General features: G+C 38.3%; 1 protein-coding gene across 1 annotated transcript in view; it reads right to left on the bottom strand.

The window, feature by feature from the left end:
• Positions 1–13,968, bottom strand: part of LOC149160206 (Optic atrophy 3 protein (OPA3)) — a 97,601-nt gene extending 83,633 nt beyond the window's left edge. The window contains exon 1 of the mRNA XM_089436666.1: positions 13,368–13,968. Coding sequence (XP_089292792.1) covers positions 13,368–13,496 — 129 coding nt within the window. The 5' untranslated portion in view covers positions 13,497–13,968. The remainder of the gene's footprint in view (positions 1–13,367) is intronic.
• Positions 13,969–24,171: the final 10,203 nt, after the last annotated feature.

Genomic DNA, 24,171 nt, shown 5'->3' with positions numbered 1-24,171 from the left:
ATCCATTAGGTTGGGTGTGTGATAAAACTAAGCTACAAGTTACGAAACAATGTAAACTTCGTTTTGTTATTGGGTCAAAGTTTGTAGATGAGGTTGAGTTAGACATAGTCCCATTGGACATATGTGGAATTGTATTAGGAAGTCCATACTTGTACAATAGAAATGCTATCTTCTATCGAACTGAAAATAAGTATCAACTCACTAAGGATGGAACTAAATATACTGTAAGGGCTCATAAACTCAAAGATAATTTCTCTCTCATAAATTCAGGACAGATGAAAAGAATTGTAAATTCAAGTAAACAATTGTTACTTATGATTGTAAAAGCAAAGGATATTGATCCAATGCTTTCCAAGGCTGTAATCCTAAACAGAAAGCAGATCTATTTAAAGTTGTTTTTTATTATGATATTCTGTTTCAAGAGCCTAAAGGGCTTCCACCCAAGCGAGAGATAGAACATGAGATTTATTTGCAGCAAAATGCTCCACTACCTAACATTGGAATGTACAAGTTATCAGCTCTAGAGAATGCAGAGATAAAGAAGCAAGTATAGGAGTTGCTCGATCAAGGGTTTATTTGACCAAGCACATCACAGTGCAGATCACTTGTTGTGTTAGTGCGAAAACAAGACGATTCGTGGAGAATGTGGATTGATTTTAGAGCATTAAATAAGATCACAATAAATAATCGTTATCCTCTTCCTCGTATTGATGATTTGTTAGATGAGTTAAAAAATGCAGTTTACTTCTCTAAATTGGACTTGCGAAGCGGCTACCATCAAATCAGAGTTGCAGAACAGGATGTATGGAAGACTGCTTTCAAAACGAAGCAAGGACTCTATGAATGGATGGTTATGTCTTTTGGCTTAACTAACGCTCCAGCTACATTCATGCGAGTCATGAATGATGTATTTAGACCATTCATTGATGATTTTGTAATAGTCTATTTAGATGATATTCTTGTTTTCAGTAGAACATGGGATGAACATGTAAAGCATGTAAAGCAGATTTTAGATGTTTTGAAAAGAGAAAATCTCTATGTAAAACTATCAAAATGTGAATTTGGCAGAACATCTTTGAATTATTTGGGTTATATTGTAAGGGGTGGTTAGAAGTTAGAAGTTTCTTAGGGGCAGCGCAATATTGGAGAAAGTTTATTGCTAACTTTTCTTTGATTGCAGCTCCTTTACATGCTTTGACAAGTGTGAAACAGGTGTTTCAGTGGGGAGGCAAACAACAGAAAGCCTTCGACACATTGAAAGAAAGGATCAGTACAGCGCCAGTACTAGCACTACCAGATCTTCAGCATCCATTTGAGATCGAGACAGATGCAAGTGAATATGCCATGGGGGCAGTGTTGATGCAGCACAGGAAGCCTATATGCTTTCATTCTGAGACATTCACATCAGCAGTAGTTAACTATCCTACATATGATAAGGAATTATATGCATTAGTTCAGAGTGTTAAAAAGTGGAAACATTACATAATGGGTAAAGAAACAATCATACACACAGATCATCAACCACTTCAATATTTACACTCACAAACTAAATTGCAACAATCAAGACACTATCGGTGGATGGGTTTTCTATAGCAATTTCATCTTGTTATCAAATATAAGAAGGGCATACATAATAAGGTTGCGGACATGTTATCAAGACCAATTATAAATGCATCCACAATACTTAAGCATAACTCAATAATTCATGAAAGTTACATTGAACAATATGCTCAAGACACAGATTTTAAGGCTGTATATGCAACTTTAAGTCATGGCAAGCAGGTAGAAGAATTGGATTATTTTATAAAGGACAAACTCTTATATCATTTGGGAAAGTTATGCATTCCACAAACTAAAAGAGTTAATATAATTCGAGAAGCACATACTTCTCTCATATCAGGTCATTTTGGTGTAAGTAAAATAGTTGCACAATTACAAAGATTCTGCTATTGGCCAAGAATGAATGAGACAGTTTCTAGATATATTAAAGGATGCACTATGTGTACTACAAGCAAGCCAAGTAATAGAAAATTAGGCTTGTATACTCCACTTCCAATTCCTTCTTGTCCTTAGGAAAGTGTTTCCATGGATTTTGTTGGGGGATTGCCAAAGTCTAGAAAGAGTCATGATTATTTGTATGTAGTTGTGGATAGGTTCAATAAGATATGTATTTTAACACCATGTAATAAACAGGTCACAGCTGAACAAACTACAAAGTTGTTCTTTCAAAATGTATGGGTTCATTTTGGGTTACCCACTTCTATTGTATCCGATCGAGATTCTCGATTTGTCGAGAAATTTTGGTCAAGTCTATGGGAGTTAATGGACACAAAGTTAAAGAAGAGCATGGCATTTCATCTGCAAACAGATGGTCAGACAGAAGTGGTCAACAGGACAGTGATACAGCTGCTTCGAGGATATTGCAGCAAGCATCCCAAACTTTGGGATGAGCATTTGTGTGGCAATTTGTGATTGGTTCACACCACAGTCGTTGGATCATCTAATTAGAGGAGATCGACGCATATCGCGTCAAAACATGCAAGCAGGTTAATAGTTCAAACGGACGTGATGTGGTTATTCAAAAGAAGTTTAACTTCTTTGAGTTCTCGCAGGAAAGTGGTAAGTGGTATCTCGCGTGCCCTAAAGGTGGTAAATGGTTTTTCGAAAATTCACGCGATTACACTCAGCGGTCGACACGTAGCACACCAAAACAGCTTTTCTTGTGTGCTTTCGGAGTCTTAACCGTCGGGCTAGTGGGAGCGCGATATTGCACGACAGTCGTAGGTTCGAGTAGGATGGATCGACGGTGGAGATTAGCCAAGCTAGTTGGCAAGCGAGTGACGCGACAGCCGTTGGATCAAGCGGGTGATGCGACAGCCGTTGGATCGTTTGGTATCGAGATCTCTGTTGGGAAAGGCCGAATAATCGGGGTCAACCCCACGCTGTCGGTCCTTTGGTTTATCCTTTGATTTTAATTTTATCGTATTATCCCACGTTCACCGCAGCTTTGCAACTATACATTGTATATCAATACCATATCACCGAAAGAGTGGACTAATGTGGTTTTGGGACCATTCCAGGGGGTCTGGAGGTCATTGTGGCCAAATACAGTCGAGTTTATACTCGTTTTGACTCGAAAACTCGAGCTAAACACAGTGGTGAGATCCATTTTCTTATTTGAAACTCTGTTTTTGAGCTCATACCTGTAACAGTAATTTGAAAACAAAATATAGAGGTCAGCACTGGGAGCAAAAGGACCAGGAGATGTAGCCAGGAAGTCTGGTCAACTCCTTTATTAAATTTGGCTGTGTTGATGTGTTTTCAAGTTGTTTTATGTGTTTATGTTATTCGCAATCTTTTCGATCCGTTGCACTAAGTAACATAAACAAATTCACTCATAGTCTATAATACCTTTTTAATTATCGGATCATTCAGCATAAATTTTGAAGTAGCTGGGGGTCGAAATTTTGGATTGTTGTTGATCTAAAGTTGTTGGACAAGAAGAGACTACTGGAGTTTGCTTAATCATCTTAAAAGGTTGACTTGGTGGAGGAGGAAGGTCTTTTGGGTCTAAGGTCTTTGTCTATCTTGATTTGATTTACTAGTGGACGAGTTTGACTGGGTTTTCCCCTATAGAGGGGTTTTAGCTCTGCCTAAGTGCTTATATCTGGTGTCGTTGATCTTCATGTTTTGATTTGATGAATGCTTGATGAAACAAAGATAAAAGAAGAAAATAAAGAGAAGATAATAAGACTGCAAGAATATAACAAGTAATTTTCAATATAAGATAATCTTTCTACCTCCCTAATTTTTTAACATGGTATCAGAGCTAAGGTGAAGAAGGAAAAAAAAAAGACAGCTTGAAGATCTACTGAAAGGGTCAAAAGATAAGCATCATATAAGGAAGAGGAAGGTCTACTATATCAAGAGAAGAAGACATGACAATGAAGTCTGAAAACAAGCTAGAAGATGCCTCCAACTATAGGGTATGGAAGAAGAGGATAGGTATTATTCTTGCTAGGCATAAAATTTTGGATCTTGTTCAAGGAAAAGTTAAGAAACCTACAGATGATGCGAAAAATGAGAAATTCAAGGAAACTGACATCTTGGCCATGAATATTATAGGAGATGGAGAAAAGGACAATCTAATCCCATACATATCCAATATAGGTTTCGTTTAAGAAATGTATGAAGCCCTCTCCAAGTTGTTTACCATCAAGAACATTGGTCAGATAGCTAGTCTCAAGAATGAACTAAGAACAATGAAGATGACAAAGGATGACACTATATCATCATATTTTGTAAGGATCTCTAGAATAAGAGATGAACTACAAGTTATTGATGAAGTTGTACCAGAGAAAGAACTCATGATTGTTGCACTACTAGGTCTACCAAAATCCTAGAGCTCTTTTGCATCAGAAATTAGCAGTTGGAAGGATACACCAACCTTCGAATAAATGTGGAATGCATGCAGTCAAGAAGAAACCTGCATCTCATTAGTAAATAACAAGAAGGAGGATGAAGAAGACAGTACTTCAAATGCCTACTTTGTTCGTAACAAGAAGAAGGGAACATTCAAGAAATTCAAAGGACCAAAGAAGAAGGTTGACCTATCAAAGATGGAGTGCTACAATTGCCACAAAATGGGACATTACAAAAGTCAATGTCCTGAGAATCCAAGGAATAAGAAGAGAGAAAAAGAACATGTGAATGTTGTCAATGAAGCCCCATCTAAGAAGAACAAAACTGAAGAATCTGAAGTCAAGGACTTATACTATTAAGTCTCCTCTTACATATCCTTCTTAGTCTACTATTTTAAGTTTTGTAATATGTTTTGATTTCTAGAGTTTATAGATCTAATATATCTTGTTAGAACATTTTTGAATAGTTTTGATAAGTTGTAGGTATCCCTTAGAAAGATTAGGATTAAGAGGGAGCCTTCACCATTTTACCAAAAGATAAGTATCCTATGCCTTGTTTCCTCTTTTATGTTTGGTTTCCTCCTCACATCATAATTTGTTTGTATTGTATACTATATTACTAATAACCTTTTCCTTATATTTTCCTTGGTTAGGATAGCTTGCAGAATGCACAAAGGTTATGGAGAAGGCTTCAAAATAAAGACTTGAATCATGAAAGAAGCCCTATTGCAAAGGAATCCCTTCAAGAATTGATCTCCTACGAGGTTTGTTAAAGAACAACTCAAGGTATGTCATAGACTACAAGTTTTACTGCAATGTTTTCTTCATACAAAAGGTATGATCGTGCTTCTTTTGAAATTTGCTTTATATTACTAACATTCTTATGTCTAGGGTTTTGAATCATAAAGATTCTTGTTAGGGTGATTAATCATTAGATTGAATCTACCCTCATTATACTATCTCTTGTCATTTGATCATTCTTGTGAAACCCTAACCCTTAAGGTTCACTATAAAACCCTAGCCTCTTAATGTTAAGGGTATGTCAATGTTGATTATGAAACCCTAGTCTTCTTAGGGTTTGTTGATAAAGTCTAGAACATATGATGAAATCCTATTCTTTTGAAGTTTAGGGTTTTGATAATGTCGTGATAAAACCCTAGTTCTTTAGGGTTTGTTGTTAATGTCTAGGTTATATAATGAAACCCTAGATTTTTAGGGTTTGGTGAATTAGGGTTTATGAACAAAACCCTTGCAATAGTTATAGTAAGATCCTAGGAAAGAAATCCTAGGTGTATATTCTTCTGCATGATTGAAACCCTAGTCTGGTCAAAATTATTGTATATCTAACTTTGATGTATTGATGTTTGTGTCTTGGGTTTACCTAGTAGGTATGGATATTGATATGAGATGTTAGTGCATGATAATGAAACCCTAGATATGTATATGCAAGTATGCTATCTTGATAGTTGATGAAATCTAAGGTATATAACAAAACCCTAGTAGAGATTGATATTCTAGGTCATGATGATATTGTTTTCGATTATTGATATGCTTTAACTTTAATGATAAAATCTAGGGCTTGAAACAAACCCTAGTGGAGACTGACATGTAAATTCTAAAAAGCATATTGTTGAAACCTTAGATGTATAGTACTATGATTGGATTGTCATCTAAGGCTTTGTGTCTCGAAGATGGAGTCTATGGTTTATGACAAAACCCTAGCAAGAAGTTGAAGTCTAGTATGTAAAAAGATGTGATCCTTGTTGATTATGAACCTTACTAGGTTTAGGTATTCGATGACAAAAGCTTGAACGTTTTGATGCTTCCATTATAATGACTTGATTTTGATATAGTTAACTTCATGCTTCTATATATTTGTATTTGGTTGTACTTGCTATTAAAGTTTTACAGGTACATAATCTTCAAGATGTTGGAGATGTTCGTAACTGAAGATAATAATAATGATGAGCGTGATGAAGAAAGTTATAAGAAAGATGATGATCAAGATGACCTTGATGACATTAAGTATATCTGATGATGTCGTTCTCCCTAAGTTGAGAGGGAGCTTGGAAAGAAGAAAAGGTATATCTCCTCAGTTGAGAGGGAGGGCATATTATGAGAGTCATAAGTAAATACCTTGAAGAAAGAATGAAACCAAAGAATGAATAAAAGAACTACAGATGGATGTTCATGAAAAAGACTTGAGAAATATTGAAGTTGTATTTGGTGCTACTGAAGAAGTGAAAGAAGAAAGTTTTCGACAAGTTGCATTTGGATAACTTGATCATGGTATAAGTAGCATCAGGATGATTAAGGACCCAGAAGATTTGTGTTTACTTGTATATATATATACTTGAAAGTTTATTATTGATTATGGTTGTGATTGTGCAAGATCTCTCCATAAATAAATTGAACATTTGAAGCATGCTCAGAGTGGTGGATATATTTATCTAATTTAGTTGATAAGGAGAGATGAAGCATCTTGTGGCAACAAGATGCTTAGGAGGTCATTTGGTTGGCCTATATGTTGATGTCTAGATCCTGAAGTAGGGAGGGTGCAATTGGTCATGGAGCTCTGACCTTGGATACACACCTAGATCCTTGGGTTGGTGTTAGAGCTTAAAAGCCTAATGGTACCTAGAGTGGCTAAAGCTTTAGTACACCTTAGTCCCACCCGATTAGAGTACCCTGGTCAGGTATCTAATCTATAGCATTGTGTGTGTTGTGAACTCTTCATAGAGTATATCACTTTGAGATCTTCCATGTACCTCTGTATATATGTAATTATGAATACCTCCCTAGTTAAGAGGGAGTGTTGAAAAATGTAACTAGTATCAGTCTTCATAATTGTATTTGAGTCATGATGTAATGTATTTGTCAAAAGAAAGAAAAAGAAATTGACTTATTAAAGCATGAGTTTCATGCTTGGGTCAATGGTTCTTAGGTCAAAGCCTCCATTGTAGGCTTCTAGGGTTTATGTCAAGTGTCTTTGTCCATGTCATAATGTAAAAGACCCTTCTTGGGCTTTATCAATCAAGAAATAAATTTATTTTTATGTAAAATAGGTCATTTAGACCTCCTCCACCAAGTCGGCCTAATTAGAGAGGCAGAAACCACTATAAAAAGGTAGCAACTCGACTCATTTGGAGATCATCTACCACAAGTTTGATCTGCAATTATTGGAGGCAAAAAAAGAGTGTGAAATTCAAGGAAGAGGAAGGAAACCCTAGCAAAGGAAAAGTAAGTCTTTGTCAAGCATAAGAAGTCAAATTTTCTTTCTCCTTGTCTCACACGTGTGAAGTTGTTGGGTTGCTGGAAGGGCCGAAATTATAGTTTTGAAGTTGGGCCGAAATTCTGAAGTAGTTGGGGGTCGAAATTCTGGATTGTTGTTGGGCTAAAGTTGTTGGACAAGAAGAGACTACTGGTTGGCTGAATCATCTTGAAAGGCTGACTTGGTGGAGGAGGAAGGTCTTTTGGGTCTAAGGTCTTGGTCTATCTCAATTTGATTTACTAGTGGAAGAGTTTGACTGGGTTTTCCCCTATAGAGGGGTTTTAGCCCTGGCTGAGTGCCTACATATGGTGTCGTTGATCTTCATGTTTTGATTTGATGATTGCTTGATGAAACAAAGATAAAAGAAGAAAATAAAGAGAAGATAATAAGACTACAAGAATATCACAAATAATTATCAATATAAGAGAATCTTTCTGCCTTTCTGATTTTCTAAGAGGCACAACACCAGGTCCACAACTCATGAATAGCTCAAAGATAACTCATCAACCATCAGCTCAGTAATAGCAAACATGTCATAGAGTGTGATTTAAATCCAAGTGGGGAGGATAACAACTTTTCCTCAAAACCACTCGAGCTACACCCAATTGACACTTGTAACTTCATTTTTTTGTATAGAGAAGTGTACTTTGTTATCCAAACTTTGTGTACTTGCCACTCTAATTTTCAGTTTATATTCTCATGGCAAATTAAGTAGTTTCTAGGGTTGTTTGGTATGCTAATTTATCATGAACAGTTAACATTTTATGTTAAGTGATTTGACAAATATATAGAACAGTGTTGCGGGGGAGTGCTCCCCCCCCCTCGCTCCCGCTCCCAATCCGCGCTCCGGGCGTGAGCGGGTCGGGAGCGCGCTCCGAGCAAGAGCGGGTTGGGAGCACGCTCCCGATAAAAAAATTTGCGCTCCCTGCCAATTTAGGGAGCGACATCGGGAGCATCGCTCCCGGAGCGATTTTTAACGCTCGGGAAAATTCGCTCTGGGAGCGAATCCCCCGATGCCGGGAGCGTTCCGGAGAGCAAGAGCAAAGGAGAGCAAGGGCAAACAAACATTTCATTATCACTTGAATGAGAGCCAGAGCAAGGAGAGCAAGAGCAAAGGAGCGAGGAGAAGCGAGGAGCAAGCCTGCAGAGAGGTAAGTAACTTAGTAATTTAGTTAGGTAGTAATTTAGGTAGTTTAATTTAGTTTATTAACTATATTTAGTAAAAAAATTATGAATCTAAATTAAATTAATAGATTAAAATTATTAAATTAATTAATCTAAATAAATTAAATTAATTTGCAAATTCAAAAGCCTAAAAATATCAAACATCATGGACCTGGCTATATTTCTTGGGATTTTCCTCTTCTTGGTCCTTTTTATGGTTATTATGGTGCTGGAGAGTAGGAAACGGAGGGGCCAAAATGAAGAGGGGGATGAAGAAGCTGGAGAAAGTGGATTTGATGAAAACCCCGGTGAAGAGGAGCTGGAGGAGGGTGAACATGACTCTCAAAAAACTAAACAAGACCAAACCCCATTGTGGAAATATGTTAACAGGCCTGAAGCAGGGAAAGGGGTGGAACCACTAAATTTCATTGCCCCCATTGCAACAATGATTACGCAGGTTCATACACCCGTGCTAGAAAACACCTCTACGGGAAAAGGCCATGGGATGGAGACAAACAAATAAGAATCAAAACTTGTCCAGCGGTGTCAGCAGCGGATAGAGCCAAATACATAAGGGAAGAGGAGGAAGCCCAATACAAATCAAAAAAATCAAGGGGTTTCTTTGAACCAAGCTCACAATCACAAGCACAAAGAAGTCCCTCAGCATCCTCCCAAGGCAGTGGATATGGAGGCAAAGGGTCATCAGGTTTAAGGCATATAACCATATCAGATTTCCTTGATGAGGGGTGTAGGAATGATGTGGATTCTAAGGTTTATAGGTTTCTCTATGCATGTGGGATACCATTCAATGTTCTTCGCTCCCCTTATTGGCACGAAATGGTTTCTGCCATAAATGATGCCCCTAAAGGATACAAGAGCCCTGGGTATGACAAGGCAAGAACCGTTGGACTTGATCATGAAAAAGCAAAAATATCACATTCTTTGAATAAAATGACAAGTTCTTGGACTGACCATGGGGTGTCCATTGTATCTGATGGATGGACAAATGTAAAAGGCAAGCCATTGATAAGTGTGCTTGTTGTGTCTATTAGTGGTGCCATCTTTCTAACTGCACATGATTACTCAGACAAGTTCAAGACCGGCATCAACATTGCAGAAGCATTACTTGAAACAATTGACTGTATTGGGCCATACAATGTCATCCAAGTCATCACTGATAATGCTCCTAATTGTAAGGCACCGGGAGCAATAATTGAGGATAAATACCCCAACATATTTTGGTCTGGCTGTTTGGTTCACACATTGAACCTTCTGATGCATGATGTTATCAAGAACAAAAATGCACAATACCAATGGATTGGTGATTTGTACAAGAAAGGCAAACAAATGATAAAATTTATTACAAATCATAGCAATACACATGGCCTTTTCCGCAGTCACTCGAGATTGGAGTTGTTGAAGATTGGAAAGACCAGATTTGGTAGCTATTACCTCACCTTCAGGCGCCTTTTGAAGGTAAGAGAGTCATTGGCTAGCATGGTATCAAGTCCACATTGGCAGGTATTAAAGGAAAGGGCTACAAATGCAGCTGACAGGCAAGGTTTTGAACTAGTGGAGGAGGCCGCTCTTGATGGTCAGTTTTGGACAAGTGTGAGGCAAGTGTTGGATTTCACCAAGCCCATTTATCACATGATTCAGTTTGCACATGCAGACAAACCAGTGATTAGCGAGGTGTATGAGCAGATGGATACCATGTTGGGGCAAATAAAAGATATTGTTCATAACAGAGATCCCGACTTGTACAAAATGATTCACGATTTTGTGTGCGTACGGTGGAATAAACTTAACCTTCCACTACATTGCTTGGCGTATATCCTTACGCCAAAATACTACTCTACATCTTGGTTGGGCCAACCTGCACCAGGGGGTGGGATTAGGACCAAACCCCATTTAAATGCGGAGGTAACTAGTGGATATTTGCAAGCATTGGAAAAGTTGATACCTGACAGGGAGGAATGTGTAGCTGTGCGCCTTGAAATGGGCAGATACTTCAGTGGCACTGGTTTGTTTGGTACCTTCCATGCAATGGAAGACAGAGACAAATTTGATGCTCTCACATGGTGGGAAACATATGGCGGCCATGGACTTTTGCCAAAATTGGCAAAAAAAGTTCTATCACAGGTTCTGAATACTCCTTCTGCAGAGAGGTGTTGGAGCACCTACAGCTTCATACACAATGTGAAAAGAAACAGACTCAATGAAAACCGAGCAGAAAGCTTGGTTTATGTGCACTACAACTTGAGGTTGTTGAGTCATTACTGTGATCGGGCTTATGAGGATCCCACATATAGAATTTGGGACAATCACCCAGAGGATGACAATTTGGAGGATGGTATAGTGCATCTTGAAGAACTGGAAGAGGAACTTATAAGGGATGAAGATGAAGCAGTTGCAGCTACAGCTGCAGCAGCCATGCCACCTCCACCTCCACCATCCAGTAGCAATGCTCGAGGTCCGAGTCTTGTTCCTTTGCTGTCGCCACCTCCATCTACACCCTCACGTGGAGGTTCTAGTTCTGGTCATCGGTCTGTGCAGGAGACTCCTAGAAGACCACCACGACCTGCTTATACTCCTGGAGACTCTCGTGGCAAGGGCCACATGTAGATTTACAGTTTACTTGTTTTTTCTAGTTTCTATTAGACTTTAGTTTTCATAACTGTTGAGTTTTGAGTCCTTGACTCTTGACTCTTTCATATCATAATGATATTTTTTGTAAACAATATATGACTGTGACAATGAAAATTTGAAGTTTGAAGTTGGCAATTATAACTCATTGGTAATGATTGTGAATTATGAATATGATGCTTCGTGAAAGACTAAAGTTGTTTCATTTCATTTCATTATCCATGTTTCATTTTATAACATTTCATTTCATGTTAACAGTTAGAAGTTAGGACTTAGAAATATCTAAGATATTACTTCTTGTAATGGTTAACCGTTAAACTTAGCTTACAAGTACAACTTTGGTGATCAATAATGATAAATGTTATATATTGAATTTTCAATTTTGAAAGCTTGAAGTTGAAACTTGAAGATTGAATTTGATGAATCATGATTCACGAGACTCATTATGTTGCAGTTGTAATATGTATTTTACTAACTTGTGGACATGGTTGATGAAGATTATTATTTCTAGAATCTAGATGATTGATGTGATATGGTTCAATGATCAATCTATGTTTTTTTATGTTTTTTATATCTAATTCATCATTCTACATGTTTTTGTTGACATATATGTATCAAAAATTAAAATATATATATATATATATATATATATATATAGATATTTTTAAAAAATCGCTCCCGGATTCGCTCCCAAACCGGGAGCTTCTGAAAATGGTCGCTCCCGCTCCCGCTCCCAACTAACACTGATATAGAAGCTAAGAGAGTTAATTTGTGGATGTAAAAAATCTATTGCTTTTAAGTTATCTTAGATTTGTTATATATTGGAGATCATACCCTAAGGGCTGGAAATATAATTCCCTTGAAGTACAATTGTTCAATGTTTATTTTCTTAGGCTATCTTGTGTATTTGGATGGACATAAATATTTCGTTGGATAGAAGTGAAATATATATCATTTTAATTCATATTTTAGATTCAGCCCTGAGACTGAAAGCTTACAAGACATAGATCCAAAGAACATCATGGTTGAAGTGAAATTTATGTATTTGCATTAAGCAATGGCTTGTCAAAATTTCCACACACATCAGATTATATATATATGTGTGTGTGGGGTGTCTAATTTCAGATGTCATCATTGGATATATAATTTCCTAAAAGACTTAAATATGCTTGTCCTGCATAACAAAAGTAGCATCTCTATGTAGTGAATACATAAGCATTGAATTTGTCACCATAATGTCAGCATTAAGTCAATGTTTGGGTAAAAAGTTAGATAACAAATACTTGTTGAAATTCACTTGGAACCACCCTACACAGCTATGTTGGTGCCTAGTTACTGGTATGGTCAGCCCTTTGTTTTTGTTGCAGCATTTAATGCATGCTAATGGCATTTTGCTCTGCTAATTTACCCTTCTGGATTTAATTTTGGACATTATGGCTATGATTGAATAATGACCCTGCGCCAATTTTGTTTGATGTAAGTAGTAATTGAGAATCTAGGATAAAGGGATTTGTTAAATTACCCAATTTTGCAGGAATATGTGGTCTATGCGCCACTTTGATATTTTTTCCTCCATAATGATTTAATAGAAAAATAGAAAAGACATAATAGAAATAGCAATAACTGTCATGAAATACTATTTTATGGTTTAACTTTCCATATCGAAACTGCTGAGATTCTAATCTACATTGTGAAAATATTTTCAGTCCTATGCTAATTCCAAATCTGATACTTCGAGAATTTTTGTCTTAATCAACTCATTGATCACAAATGTAGCATCAATCCATTCATTGCATGCAAAGCTAAAATCATAAATGGTTTCAGGGAATCGACCCTGTGACCACGTAAAGAAAAAAAATACGAACCTGAGCCATATTGATGATCAGAGTCCGGAACCGAGGATGGTGAGCGGCTTGTGTTTTGAGCCTTGTGGCGATGGGCTTGCTTGGCGTCTTGAGAACCAATGTCCCCAACTTGAACAATGGAAGAATCATTATTTATTACTATTATTAGCCAAGAACCCAACAAAAATAAGCCTATCAAATCAAGGATCCGATGCATTTGGGGTCTTTCTAATCATTTCTGTTCATAATTGGACGAGTTTTAAGTTCGAGCCGATCGGATAACGGATGGCTTGCCGAACAAGCAAATTTCGCAGGGCAAATTCCGCGAAACATTCCCTACGCCATTTAGTTCAGTTGACCGGCAAGAAATTAACGGCGTATGGAACAATACATATTGTAAAATCTAGTTGATGCATTCTGCGAGGACCGGTGTGAACAGCTGAGTTGGTTTTATGTGCCTTTTGTTTTTTAAATAGGGTTGTGAAAGCCAAAAGCAGGAAATAGCGGTTGGGTACGTATTTAATGATCGGAATGGCAGGTCCGGTCGGAATATTGCATATGCATTTCCCTTATCACTTATGAGATCAGAGGTAGCTTCCTCCTTGCTTTTGGAAATTTAATCATTCTTTGAAATGTCTAATCAATCCTTTATGCAAAATATTTCTCCTCGTTGCATTGAGGAATGAATCTGGCTGTACATAGTTTGGTACGAATATGTCAAATAAAGTAAATCTGGCTGTAAATAGTTTGGTATGAATATCTCATATTTAAAATGAATTTCAAAAAAAGAAATGGTACGAATATCTTATATATAGAATGAATTTCTTAAAAACAAAAAATTAAATAGTATAATGAGTTGAATTATTTGTATAAATAATTTTAATTTTACTTTTGGATTTACTAAATATATAGAATCAAATATCTTTTCACTTGTTAGATCAAATTAAGATGGATGTTTAATTATAAATATAATTAATAATTTTATGTTTTTTTATTTTATTTTTTTTTAATTTTGTGTATTTAGATGGCGTGAAAATGTTTAGAGCACATTACAACATCTCTATCATATTGATTGGAGAGTGCTATAAACACAACAATATGGTGTTATGTTTAGAGTACATTACAACATCTCTACCATATTGAGTTGGAAAGCGCTATAAACACAACAATATGGTATGGTAACACGAACAAAATAAACATATACAACATCATCATACAACAAGGGCTTCCCACAGTTTAGACAACTAGTCTGGCAATACCTCTTTTCAAGAGCGGTGACATCAATAATCCCTCCAATTATAGAATCATTATGATAAACCCTTTGTTTGCAAAGTTATTTGGAAGCATGCTAGAAAACAAAATTAGCAAGTGGGCAGAAGAAAGAGATAAGTGTGCTAAAGGGCAAGCAGGTTCTAGACCTAAACATTTCACGGTTGATCATTGTATAACTTTAAGGCACATCATTGAAAAAGTTTGGGAGAATAAGGAAGAAGTCTTTTGTTGCTTTGTTGATTTCAGAAAGCGTTTGACTCGGTTCCTAGGGATAAGCTTTGGCACAGAATGGAGGAACTTGGGGTTCCTAAACATTTGAGAGCAACTATGCATAGGCTATATGAAGAGGTGAAAGTCTGATGCAGGAGCATCCAGCTAAGGGCACCATGACCGGGTGTTGGTCTCCGCCAAGGTGGAAAGATTTATCAGTGTTTGGTTTCTTTATGTTTAATTAGTCAAAGCAGAATGTAGGGACTTGTTTTTTTAATTTCATTATTAGTTAGGGAACAGTATAGTTAGTTAGGGTCACTGTCAACATTGTCTGTCTTTTAGTGAGTAATTCATCTTATAATTGTTTCTTCCATTTAGAACAAAAAAAAAACATCTATATCAATTGTAAAATCTTGCAGCGCAAGAAGAACCGAATGAGTTAACAGTTATGTAACTAATAAAAGAAACAACTGAAGCGTAACTGTGCACAGTTCAGGTAACTGTGGGAAGAAAGTACAAAAACAAAATGTAAATCATTTTGAAGGGGTTCGACAAGAAAGGAACAGTAATATATTATAGCAGAATACATTGTTAAACAAGACCCAGAATCTGAATCCATCTGTAACAGGCAATCTTTCTTTCTGATTTTCTTTCTATTAAATGTTGAGTGTGATAAATTAAACAACGAGATGCATTCCTGTGTTTTCTAGTAACCTTCTCCTAACAGGCCGAGACAAAGTTGTCTATATTTGAACGACGAACAAAAAGCAGAGTATACCAAAGAACGAGGCAACGGAACCAACAATCAACACTACTTCCAAAATTACGGCGCATACAACTTCAGAAGAAGAGAGCAAACAGGACGCGAACTCAGTGGAAATTCTCCATGACAGAGGTAACCATTGTAACAAGTACTTCTTCATTTCCATTATATAAAAAAATCAATGTTGGCACATAGTAACAATTAACAGTACTCAAAAGTATAAGACCAGCGACCAGATACCAGAACGTCTTCCTTAGTGACAAACAACAAAGCTAGGGTTCGAGACCCTACAGAACTATAATTTTGCCGAGAAAAACAATAAGACTAATTACGAGCTATAGCCGAAGCCATTGAACGCCAAATAGCAGTCAGAGGAGCCAAGCCTCTCATTTGCTAACCTATTGGCAAACTATAACAATAAGCAGAGAGGAAAGACTACAATTGGGGAATTCATAGCAGAGAACGACCCTACCCGTTCCATTGATGGAGTCTGGGCCATGAATCGATCCGAAGCCACAACCCCAACCTACAACAGTAACAACAGAGGCAAGTCAATGAACCATTACCAGAAAACGAGGGCGTAAAGCAACAATATACTATGGAAATAGAAGTGTTGATTGACCTTACCAAAGAATAGTGAACGTTGGTGGCTCAGGCTCGAACCTGGGTCGCGAATACAAACAAAAACCCTGCTCACAAGGAGCGGAAAACATTAGCACCACCGAAAAACTGAGTACATAACCATAGCAAGGAGGAGAGGACACACTTGATTGAAAATCGGTTGAAACCAAGTCCAAGATCCGTCGTGAACGCGACCAGGAAACCAAGAACAAGGACAGCAAGTTAAATCTGGAATGCAACCACAATGAACAGTATTAAGACAGTTAAAACGACAGAGACAGCAGCGTCCACAGAGCAGAGTATTAACCAGGTAGAGGAAATCACAACCAGAGGCGGACAAGGCACCATTCTACAGCAAGACATCGTTGCATACAAACCCTCTTCGCAGACCAAACCCTCATTGTAATCACTTTGTGGAGTAAGAAACAAAATGATCGAATACCAAATGCAAAGGGTTTTGCTAACTTCAACAAGCGGGAAACAATAACCGAGGTGAGTACAGCTAAGCCGTCACCATTTAAGAACTGCCATAAATGCTTCCAACAAACATCCAGAAAATATCTGTTGATTAGTGTTTAATCATATAAGCAATGATCCCGAATTATTGTTAATAATACATTGTTAATCACAATGTTGGAGTAGTATTAATAGTAGTCATAAACCAAAGTACGGGTTGGTCCCATCATAGTGGTATCAGAGCAGGATTTAGTGTTTTTCCTGAGAAATGGAAGTTGGAAGACGAGGATGTGGAAGAGGTGCTCGGAGAGCAGCAGATGAAGGATTGCGAGAAGAAATTAGGATCCTTATTGCCCGTTTGGAGGCAGTTGAAGCAGAAAGGAGAAGGGATCCAGAGGTGGGTGATGACAGCGAAAAAGAAGCCATAGTGACAACAGATGGATTGGATGAAGAAGGGTCGGAAATGAGACTGTTGAGGTCGGTCCTATTGGCGAGTAGCAAGCCTAAACCAGAAATCCCAAATTATGATAGCAGCTTGTCCACAGAAGTTCTGTTGGACTAGATCAATGAACTGGACAAATATTTTGAGTGTGAAGAGGTCAGTGAAGATCGGAGAGTTAAGTTCGCTGCGACAAAGCTGAAGGGACACGCAGCCCTGTGGTGGGACAGTGTCCAAGTGGAGAGAAGGAGGATGAACAAGTTGCTGATAAAGAAATGGTCAAGGATGGTAGCCAAATTGAAAGGCAGATTTCTGCCCAAGGATTACCAGATTGCACTGCATCGGCAAGTGCAGAATTTGAAACAGAAAGGGATGACAGTAAGAGAGTACACTGAAGAATTCTACTAGGTAAATTTAAGAGCTGGTTATACAGAGGACACCCCGGAGAAAATAGTCGGGTATGTAAATGGTTTGAGATTAGAAATATTAGATGAAATCAGTAATCTTTCCTCGAAAAATATAGAAGAAGCATACCAAAGTGCTATGAAAGCAGAGGAGAAGATCTCCAGAAAACAAAATGCTAGGAGAGGACGGGGAACCGGCAGAGAAATAGGAGAGTCTTATGGCAGAGGATGAACTACCAGTAATAGTGAAGAAAGCAGCAGTTCCAAAGCTTCTGGGACAACAAAAAAAGGCGACAGCATGAGAGGTGGCAGGCCATATCAGCGAGGCAGGGGAAATGGCCAAGGCAGAGGAGCTAACTATCAGTGCTACAGGTGCCACAAGTGGGGGCACAGATCTTTTGAGTGTCTTGAGGCGGAACAAGCTAGATAGAGAGGTGCGTATGTCGCACAGCCAGAGGAAGCAGAGGCACCTCCCCAAGAAGCAGAAAATGTGTCGGAAACAGGGGAAGCCTTAGTTTTGAACAAGGTGTTGCTGAAACCAGCCAAAGAAACAGCTGAGCAAACTCAAAGGAAAGCTTTGTTCCGGACAGTTTGTAAGTCACACGGCAAATGTTGTAAGCTAATTATCAATAGTGGGAGCACAGACAATCTGGTTGCCACGAAGATGGTGGAGAAGTTGGGGTTGAAGCGGTTGAAGCACCCCACTCCTTACAAGGTATCATGGCTGCAAAAAGGCCATCAGCTGTTGGTGGATGAGTAATGCGAAGTGGAGTTCCATATCGACAGATATAAGGATAAGGTCATTTGTGATATAATGTCGATGGATGTATGTCACATACTGCTAGGCAGGCCATGGCAGTATGACAGGAAGGTAGTACATGACAGGAAGACAAACTATTATAAGTTTGTCAAAGATGGGATCAAGCACACGCTTGTGCCCATCAAGGAAGAAGAGACAACAGAAACAAGCGGGACGAGAGTGTTACTAATGGGCAGAAAATAGTTTTTGAAACAGATCGAAGATAGTGAAGTAAGCTATGTTGTTGTAAGAAGAGTGAAGATGGTGCTGTTACACACAGAGGTGTCAGATTTGCCTACGGAAATTCAGCAGATGTTACAGGAGTTTAGCGATATAGTAGTGGATGACTTACCAGATAAGTTGCCTCCCAAGAGAAGTATAAGTCATCATATTGACTTTATACCCAGAGCAAGTTTGCCGAATAAGGCAGTGTATCGGATGAGCCCCAAAGGCAATGAGGAAATCAAATAACAAGTGCAGGAATTGCTAGATAAAGGGTTGATAAGGGAGAGTTTGAGCCCCTGTGCAGTTCCAACAGTTCTCGCTCCCAAGAAAGGAGGAGAATGGCGAATGTGCACAGATTCGAGGGCCATCAACAAGATCACCATCAGGTACAGATTTCCACTGCCACGGATGGACAACATGATGGACTGCCTGAGCGGGGCAGCATATTTTTCAAAGATTGATTTAAAGAGTGGGTATCATCATATTCGAATCCGAGAAGGGGATGAGTGGAAGACAGCCTTCAAGACCAATGAAGGACTGTATGAGTGGCTGGTAATGCCATTCGGACTGAGTAATGCACCCAGTACCTTTATGCCATTAATGAACGAAATGCTAAAAGAAAGAATTCATTGGAAAGTTCGTAATAGTATACCTGGAAGATATATTAATTTTCAGCAAGACGAGGGAGGAACACTTTCGACATGTTCGAAGTGTACTGGAAAAATTGCAGCAGAATAAGTTGCTGATAAATCTGGAAAAAAAAAATATATATATATATATATAATAATGATGATGATGATGATGATGATGATGATGATGATAATAATAATAATAATAATAATAATATATATATATATATATATATATATATATATATATATTGTACTTTTCTGCAAAAAAATTGGTTTGTCTGGGTTTTGTGATTGCAGAAAATGAGTTGAAGATGGACCCAAAGAAGATTGTAGCAATTATTAACTAGCCATCCCCAAAAATTATGTTTTAGGTACGTAGCTTTTATGGGTTGGCAAGTTTTTACCGAAAATTTATAAGAAATTTCAGTGAAATCTGCACACCTATGTTGGACACTATAAAGAAGGCAAGTCAGCCTTTTCATTGGACCGAGGTAGCAGAAAGGAGTTTTCAGCTACTAAAGAGGAAGATCACAAAAAGACCGATCCTGAGATTGCCAGATTTTAAAAAGCTTTTTTAGGTTCGTTGTGATGCAAGCGGTACGGCCATTGGAGCTGTACTTAGCCAAGAAGACAAACCTGTTGCGTTTTTTAGCGAGAAGTTGAATGAAAGCATACAGAAGTCAGATTTGCCTACGGAAATTCAACAGATGTTACAGGAGTTTAGCGATATAGTAGTGGATGACTTACCAGATAAGTTGCCTCCCAAGAGAAGTATAAGTCATCATATTGACTTTATACCCAGAGCAAGTTTGTCGAATAAGGCAGTGTATCGGATGAGCCCCAAAGACAATGAGGAAATCAAATAACAAGTGCAGGAATTGCTAGATAAAGGGCTGATAAGGGAGAGTTTGAGCCCCTGTGCAATTCCAACAGTTCTCGCTCCCAAGAAAGGAGGAGAATGGCGAATGTGCACAGATTCGAGGGCCATCAACAAGATCACCATCAGGTACAGATTTCCACTACCATGGATGGACAACATGATGGACTGCCTGAGCGGGGCAGCATATTTTTCAAAGATTGATTTAAAGAGTGGGTATCATCATATTCGAATCCGAGACGGGGATGAGTGGAAGACAACCTTCAAGACCAATGAAGGACTGTATGAGTGGCTGGTAATGCCATTCGGACTGAGTAATGCACCCAGTACCTTTATGTGATTAATGAACGAAATGCTGAAGAATTCATTGGAAAGTTCGTAATAGTGTACCTGGATGATATATTAATTTTTAGCAAGACGAGGGAGGAACACTTTCGACATGTTCAAAGTGTACTGGAAAAATTGCAGCAAAATAAGTTGCTGATAAATCTGGAAAAAATAAAATAAAATAAATAAATAAAATATATATATATATATATATATATATATATATATATATATATATATATATATATATATATATATATATATATATATATATATATATATATATATATATATATATATATATATATATATATATATATATATATTGTACTTTTCTGCAAAAAAAATTGGTTTATCTGGGTTTTGTGATTGCAGAAAATGAGTTGAAGATGGACCCAGAGAAGATTGTAGCAATTATTAACTAGCCATCCCCAAAAATTATGTTTTAGGTACGTAGCTTTTATGGGTTGGCAAGTTTTTACCAAAAATTTATAAGAAATTTCAGTGAAATCTGCACACCTATGTTGGACACTATAAAGAAGGCAAGTCAGCCTTTTCATTGGACCGAGGTAGCAGAAAGGAGTTTTCAGCTACTAAAGAGGAAGATCACAGAAAGACCGATCCTGAGATTGCCAGATTTTAAAAAGCTTTTTTAGGTTCGTTGTGATGCAAGCGGTACGGCCATTGGAGCTGTACTTAGCCAAGAAGACAAACCTGTTGCGTTTTTTAGCGAGAAGTTGAATGAAAGCAGACAGAAGTATTCATCCTACGACAAGGAATTCTATGCTGTCGTCTAAGCACTGAAGCATTGGAGACACTATCTGCTGGGGAATGAGTTTGTTTTATTCTCGGATAATTTTGCACTGCAATATGTGATGCAATAGCACAAGCTGAATCACAAGCATGCTAAGTGGGTTGAATATTTGCAGAGTTTCACCTTTGTGTTGAAACACATCAGCGGGCAGGCCAACAAGGTGGCGGATGCGTTGAGCAGAAGAGCCCTACTCTTGCAGGAGAGTACGATACAAGTGCTGGGCTTTGAGCATTTGAAAGACTTGTATCAGACTGACACAGATTTCAAGGAGGCGTATGAAGCCTGTCAGAATCCGTTGGTGAGAGACAATAGTCCGTGGTTGGACTATAACTTGCAGGAGAAGCTATTATTTAAAGGGGGACAGTTATGCATTCCTAACTATTCAATGAGAGAGAATATCATTCGGGAGAAGCACAGTGGAGGTCTAGTCGAACATTTCGGCATAGACAAAACATTAGAGCAGCTCATCCATTTTTATTTTTGGCTAAGAATGCGAAGGGATGTGTAGAGATTTGTGACCAGATGTAAAGTGTGTCAGTTGGCAAAAGGACACAGTCAAAATACAAGACTCTACACGCCATTGCCCATTCCAAGTAGACCGTGGGACTCAGTCAGCTTGGACTTCGTCTTGGGTCTACCAAGGACGCAGCGGGGTTATGATTCGGTAATGACTGGTTTTCGAAGATGGCACATCTCATCCCTTGTAGAAAAACCAATGATGCCACGCACATGGCCCACTTGTTCTTTACAGAGATCGTCAGGCTACACGATCTACTTAAGTCCATTCTCTCTGACAGGGACGTGAAGTTTACAGGGCACTTTTGGCACACCCTGTGGAAGAAGATGGACACACAGTTAAGTTTTAGCTTTGCTTATCACTCGCAAACCGACGGGCAAACAAAGATGGTAAACAGGAGTCTAGGGAACCTGCTACGAAGTTTGATCGGTGAAAATTTGCGAATGTGGGATCAAGTACTTGCCCAGGTGGAGTTTTCTTATAACAACTTGCCCAACCATAGCACAGGTTACAGTCCTTTCCAGATCTTGTATGTCATGCATCCTCGCGGATTGCATGAGTTATGCGATCTAGGACGGTAGGAAAGACAGAGTGATAATGGGGAAGATTTTGCTAAAGTGATGAATGATTTACATGAGTAGGTGAAAATCAAGTTGTAGGACAACAATTAAAAATATAAGTAGCGAGCAGATTTGAAATGAAGAGAAGTGAAGTTTAACGTGGGGGATGAAGTCCTCGCGCATTTGCGCAAGGAGCATTTTCTAAGAGGCGCATATAACAAGCTAAAGTACAAAAAGATAGGCCCCTGCAAAGTTCTCTGGAAATTTTCAGTGAATGCTTATGAAATACAGCTGCCACCAGGAATAGGCATTTCGCCCATCTTTAATGTGGCAGACCTGTTTCCATACACTGTTGATCCAGAGGAAGACAATACAGCACAGCCTACACGGGACACCCAGGACGGAAGTGAGACTTTGATGAAACAAATGCCTTACGTTCAGCATCCCGAGATTGAGAGGATCCTCGACACTCAGGTGGCCAAGCGAACTCAGCAGAAAGAGTATCTGGAATATATGGCCAAGTGGAAGAACTGTCCTATTGAGGACAGTTCGTGGCTTGACGCCAGGCAGATAAAGTAGGCAGGTTATTCAGTCGAGAAGCTCATGGACCGGAGTCATGATTTCTTCTTACCCCGGGAGCCTGATGCAGGAGCATCCAGCTAAGGGCACCATGACCGGGTGTTGGTCTCCGCCAAGGTGGAAAGATTTATCAGGGTTTGGTTTCTTTATGTTTAATTAGTCAAAGCAGAATGTAGGCACTTGTTTTTTTAATTTCATTATTAGTTAGGGAACAATATAATTAGTTAGGGTCACTGTCAACATTGTCTGTCTTTTAGTGAGTAATTCATCTTATAATTGTTTCTTCCATTTAGAACAAAAAAGACATCTATATAAATTGTAAAATCTTGCAGCACAAGAAGAACTGGATGAGTTAACAACTATGTAACTGATAAAATAAACAGCGGAAGCATAACTGTGGGAAGAAAGTACAAAAACAAAATGTAAATCATTCTGAAGGGGTTCGACAAGGGAGGAATAGTAATATATTATAGCAGAATACATTGTTAAACAAGACCCATAATCTGAATCCATCTGTAACAGGCAATCTTTCTTTTTGATTTTTTTTCTATTAAATGTTGAATGTGATAAATTAAACAATGAGATGCATTCCTGTGTTTTCTAGTAACCTTCTCCTAACAGGCCGAGACAAAGTTGTCTATATTTGAACGACGAATAGAAAGCAAAGTACACCAAGGAATGAGGCAACAGAACCAACAATCAAAACTACTTCCAGAATTATGGCGCATACAACCATAGAAGCAGAGAGCAAACAGGATGCGAACTCAGTGGAAATTCTCCATGACAGAGGTAACCATTGTAACAAGTACTTCTTCATTTCCATTATATAAAAAAATCAATGTTGGCACATAGTAACAATTAATAGTCCTCAAAAGTATAAGACTAACGACTAGAGACCAGAACGTCTTCCTCAATGACAAACATCAAAGCTATGGTTCGAGACCCTTCGGAACTATAGTGTTGCCGAGAAAAACAATAAGACTAATTACAAGCTATAGCTGAAGCCATTGAACACCAAATAGCAGTCAGAGGAGCCAACCCTCTCATTTGCTAACCTATTGGCAAACTATAACAATAAGCAGAGAGGAAAAACTACAATTGGGGAATCCATAGCAGAGAACGACCCTACCTATTCCATTGACGGAGTTTGGGCCACGAATCGATCTAGAGCCACAATGCCAACCTGCAACAGTAACAAAAGAGGCAAGTCAATGAACCATTACCAGAAAACGAGGGCGTAAAACAACAGTATACAGTGGAAATAGAAGTGTTGATTGACCTTACCAAAGGATAGTGAATGCCGGTGGCTCAGGCTCGAACCTAGGTCACG

This window comes from Pinus tabuliformis, chromosome 5_2, assembly GCF_031772625.1.
Source record: "Pinus tabuliformis cultivar Carrire ecotype Pingquan chromosome 5_2, CPIR1, whole genome shotgun sequence".
Taxonomy (NCBI): Eukaryota; Viridiplantae; Streptophyta; class Pinopsida; order Pinales; family Pinaceae; genus Pinus; species Pinus tabuliformis.
Note: the sequence above shows the minus strand (reverse complement) of the source record. Positions and strands in the feature narration are given on the sequence as shown.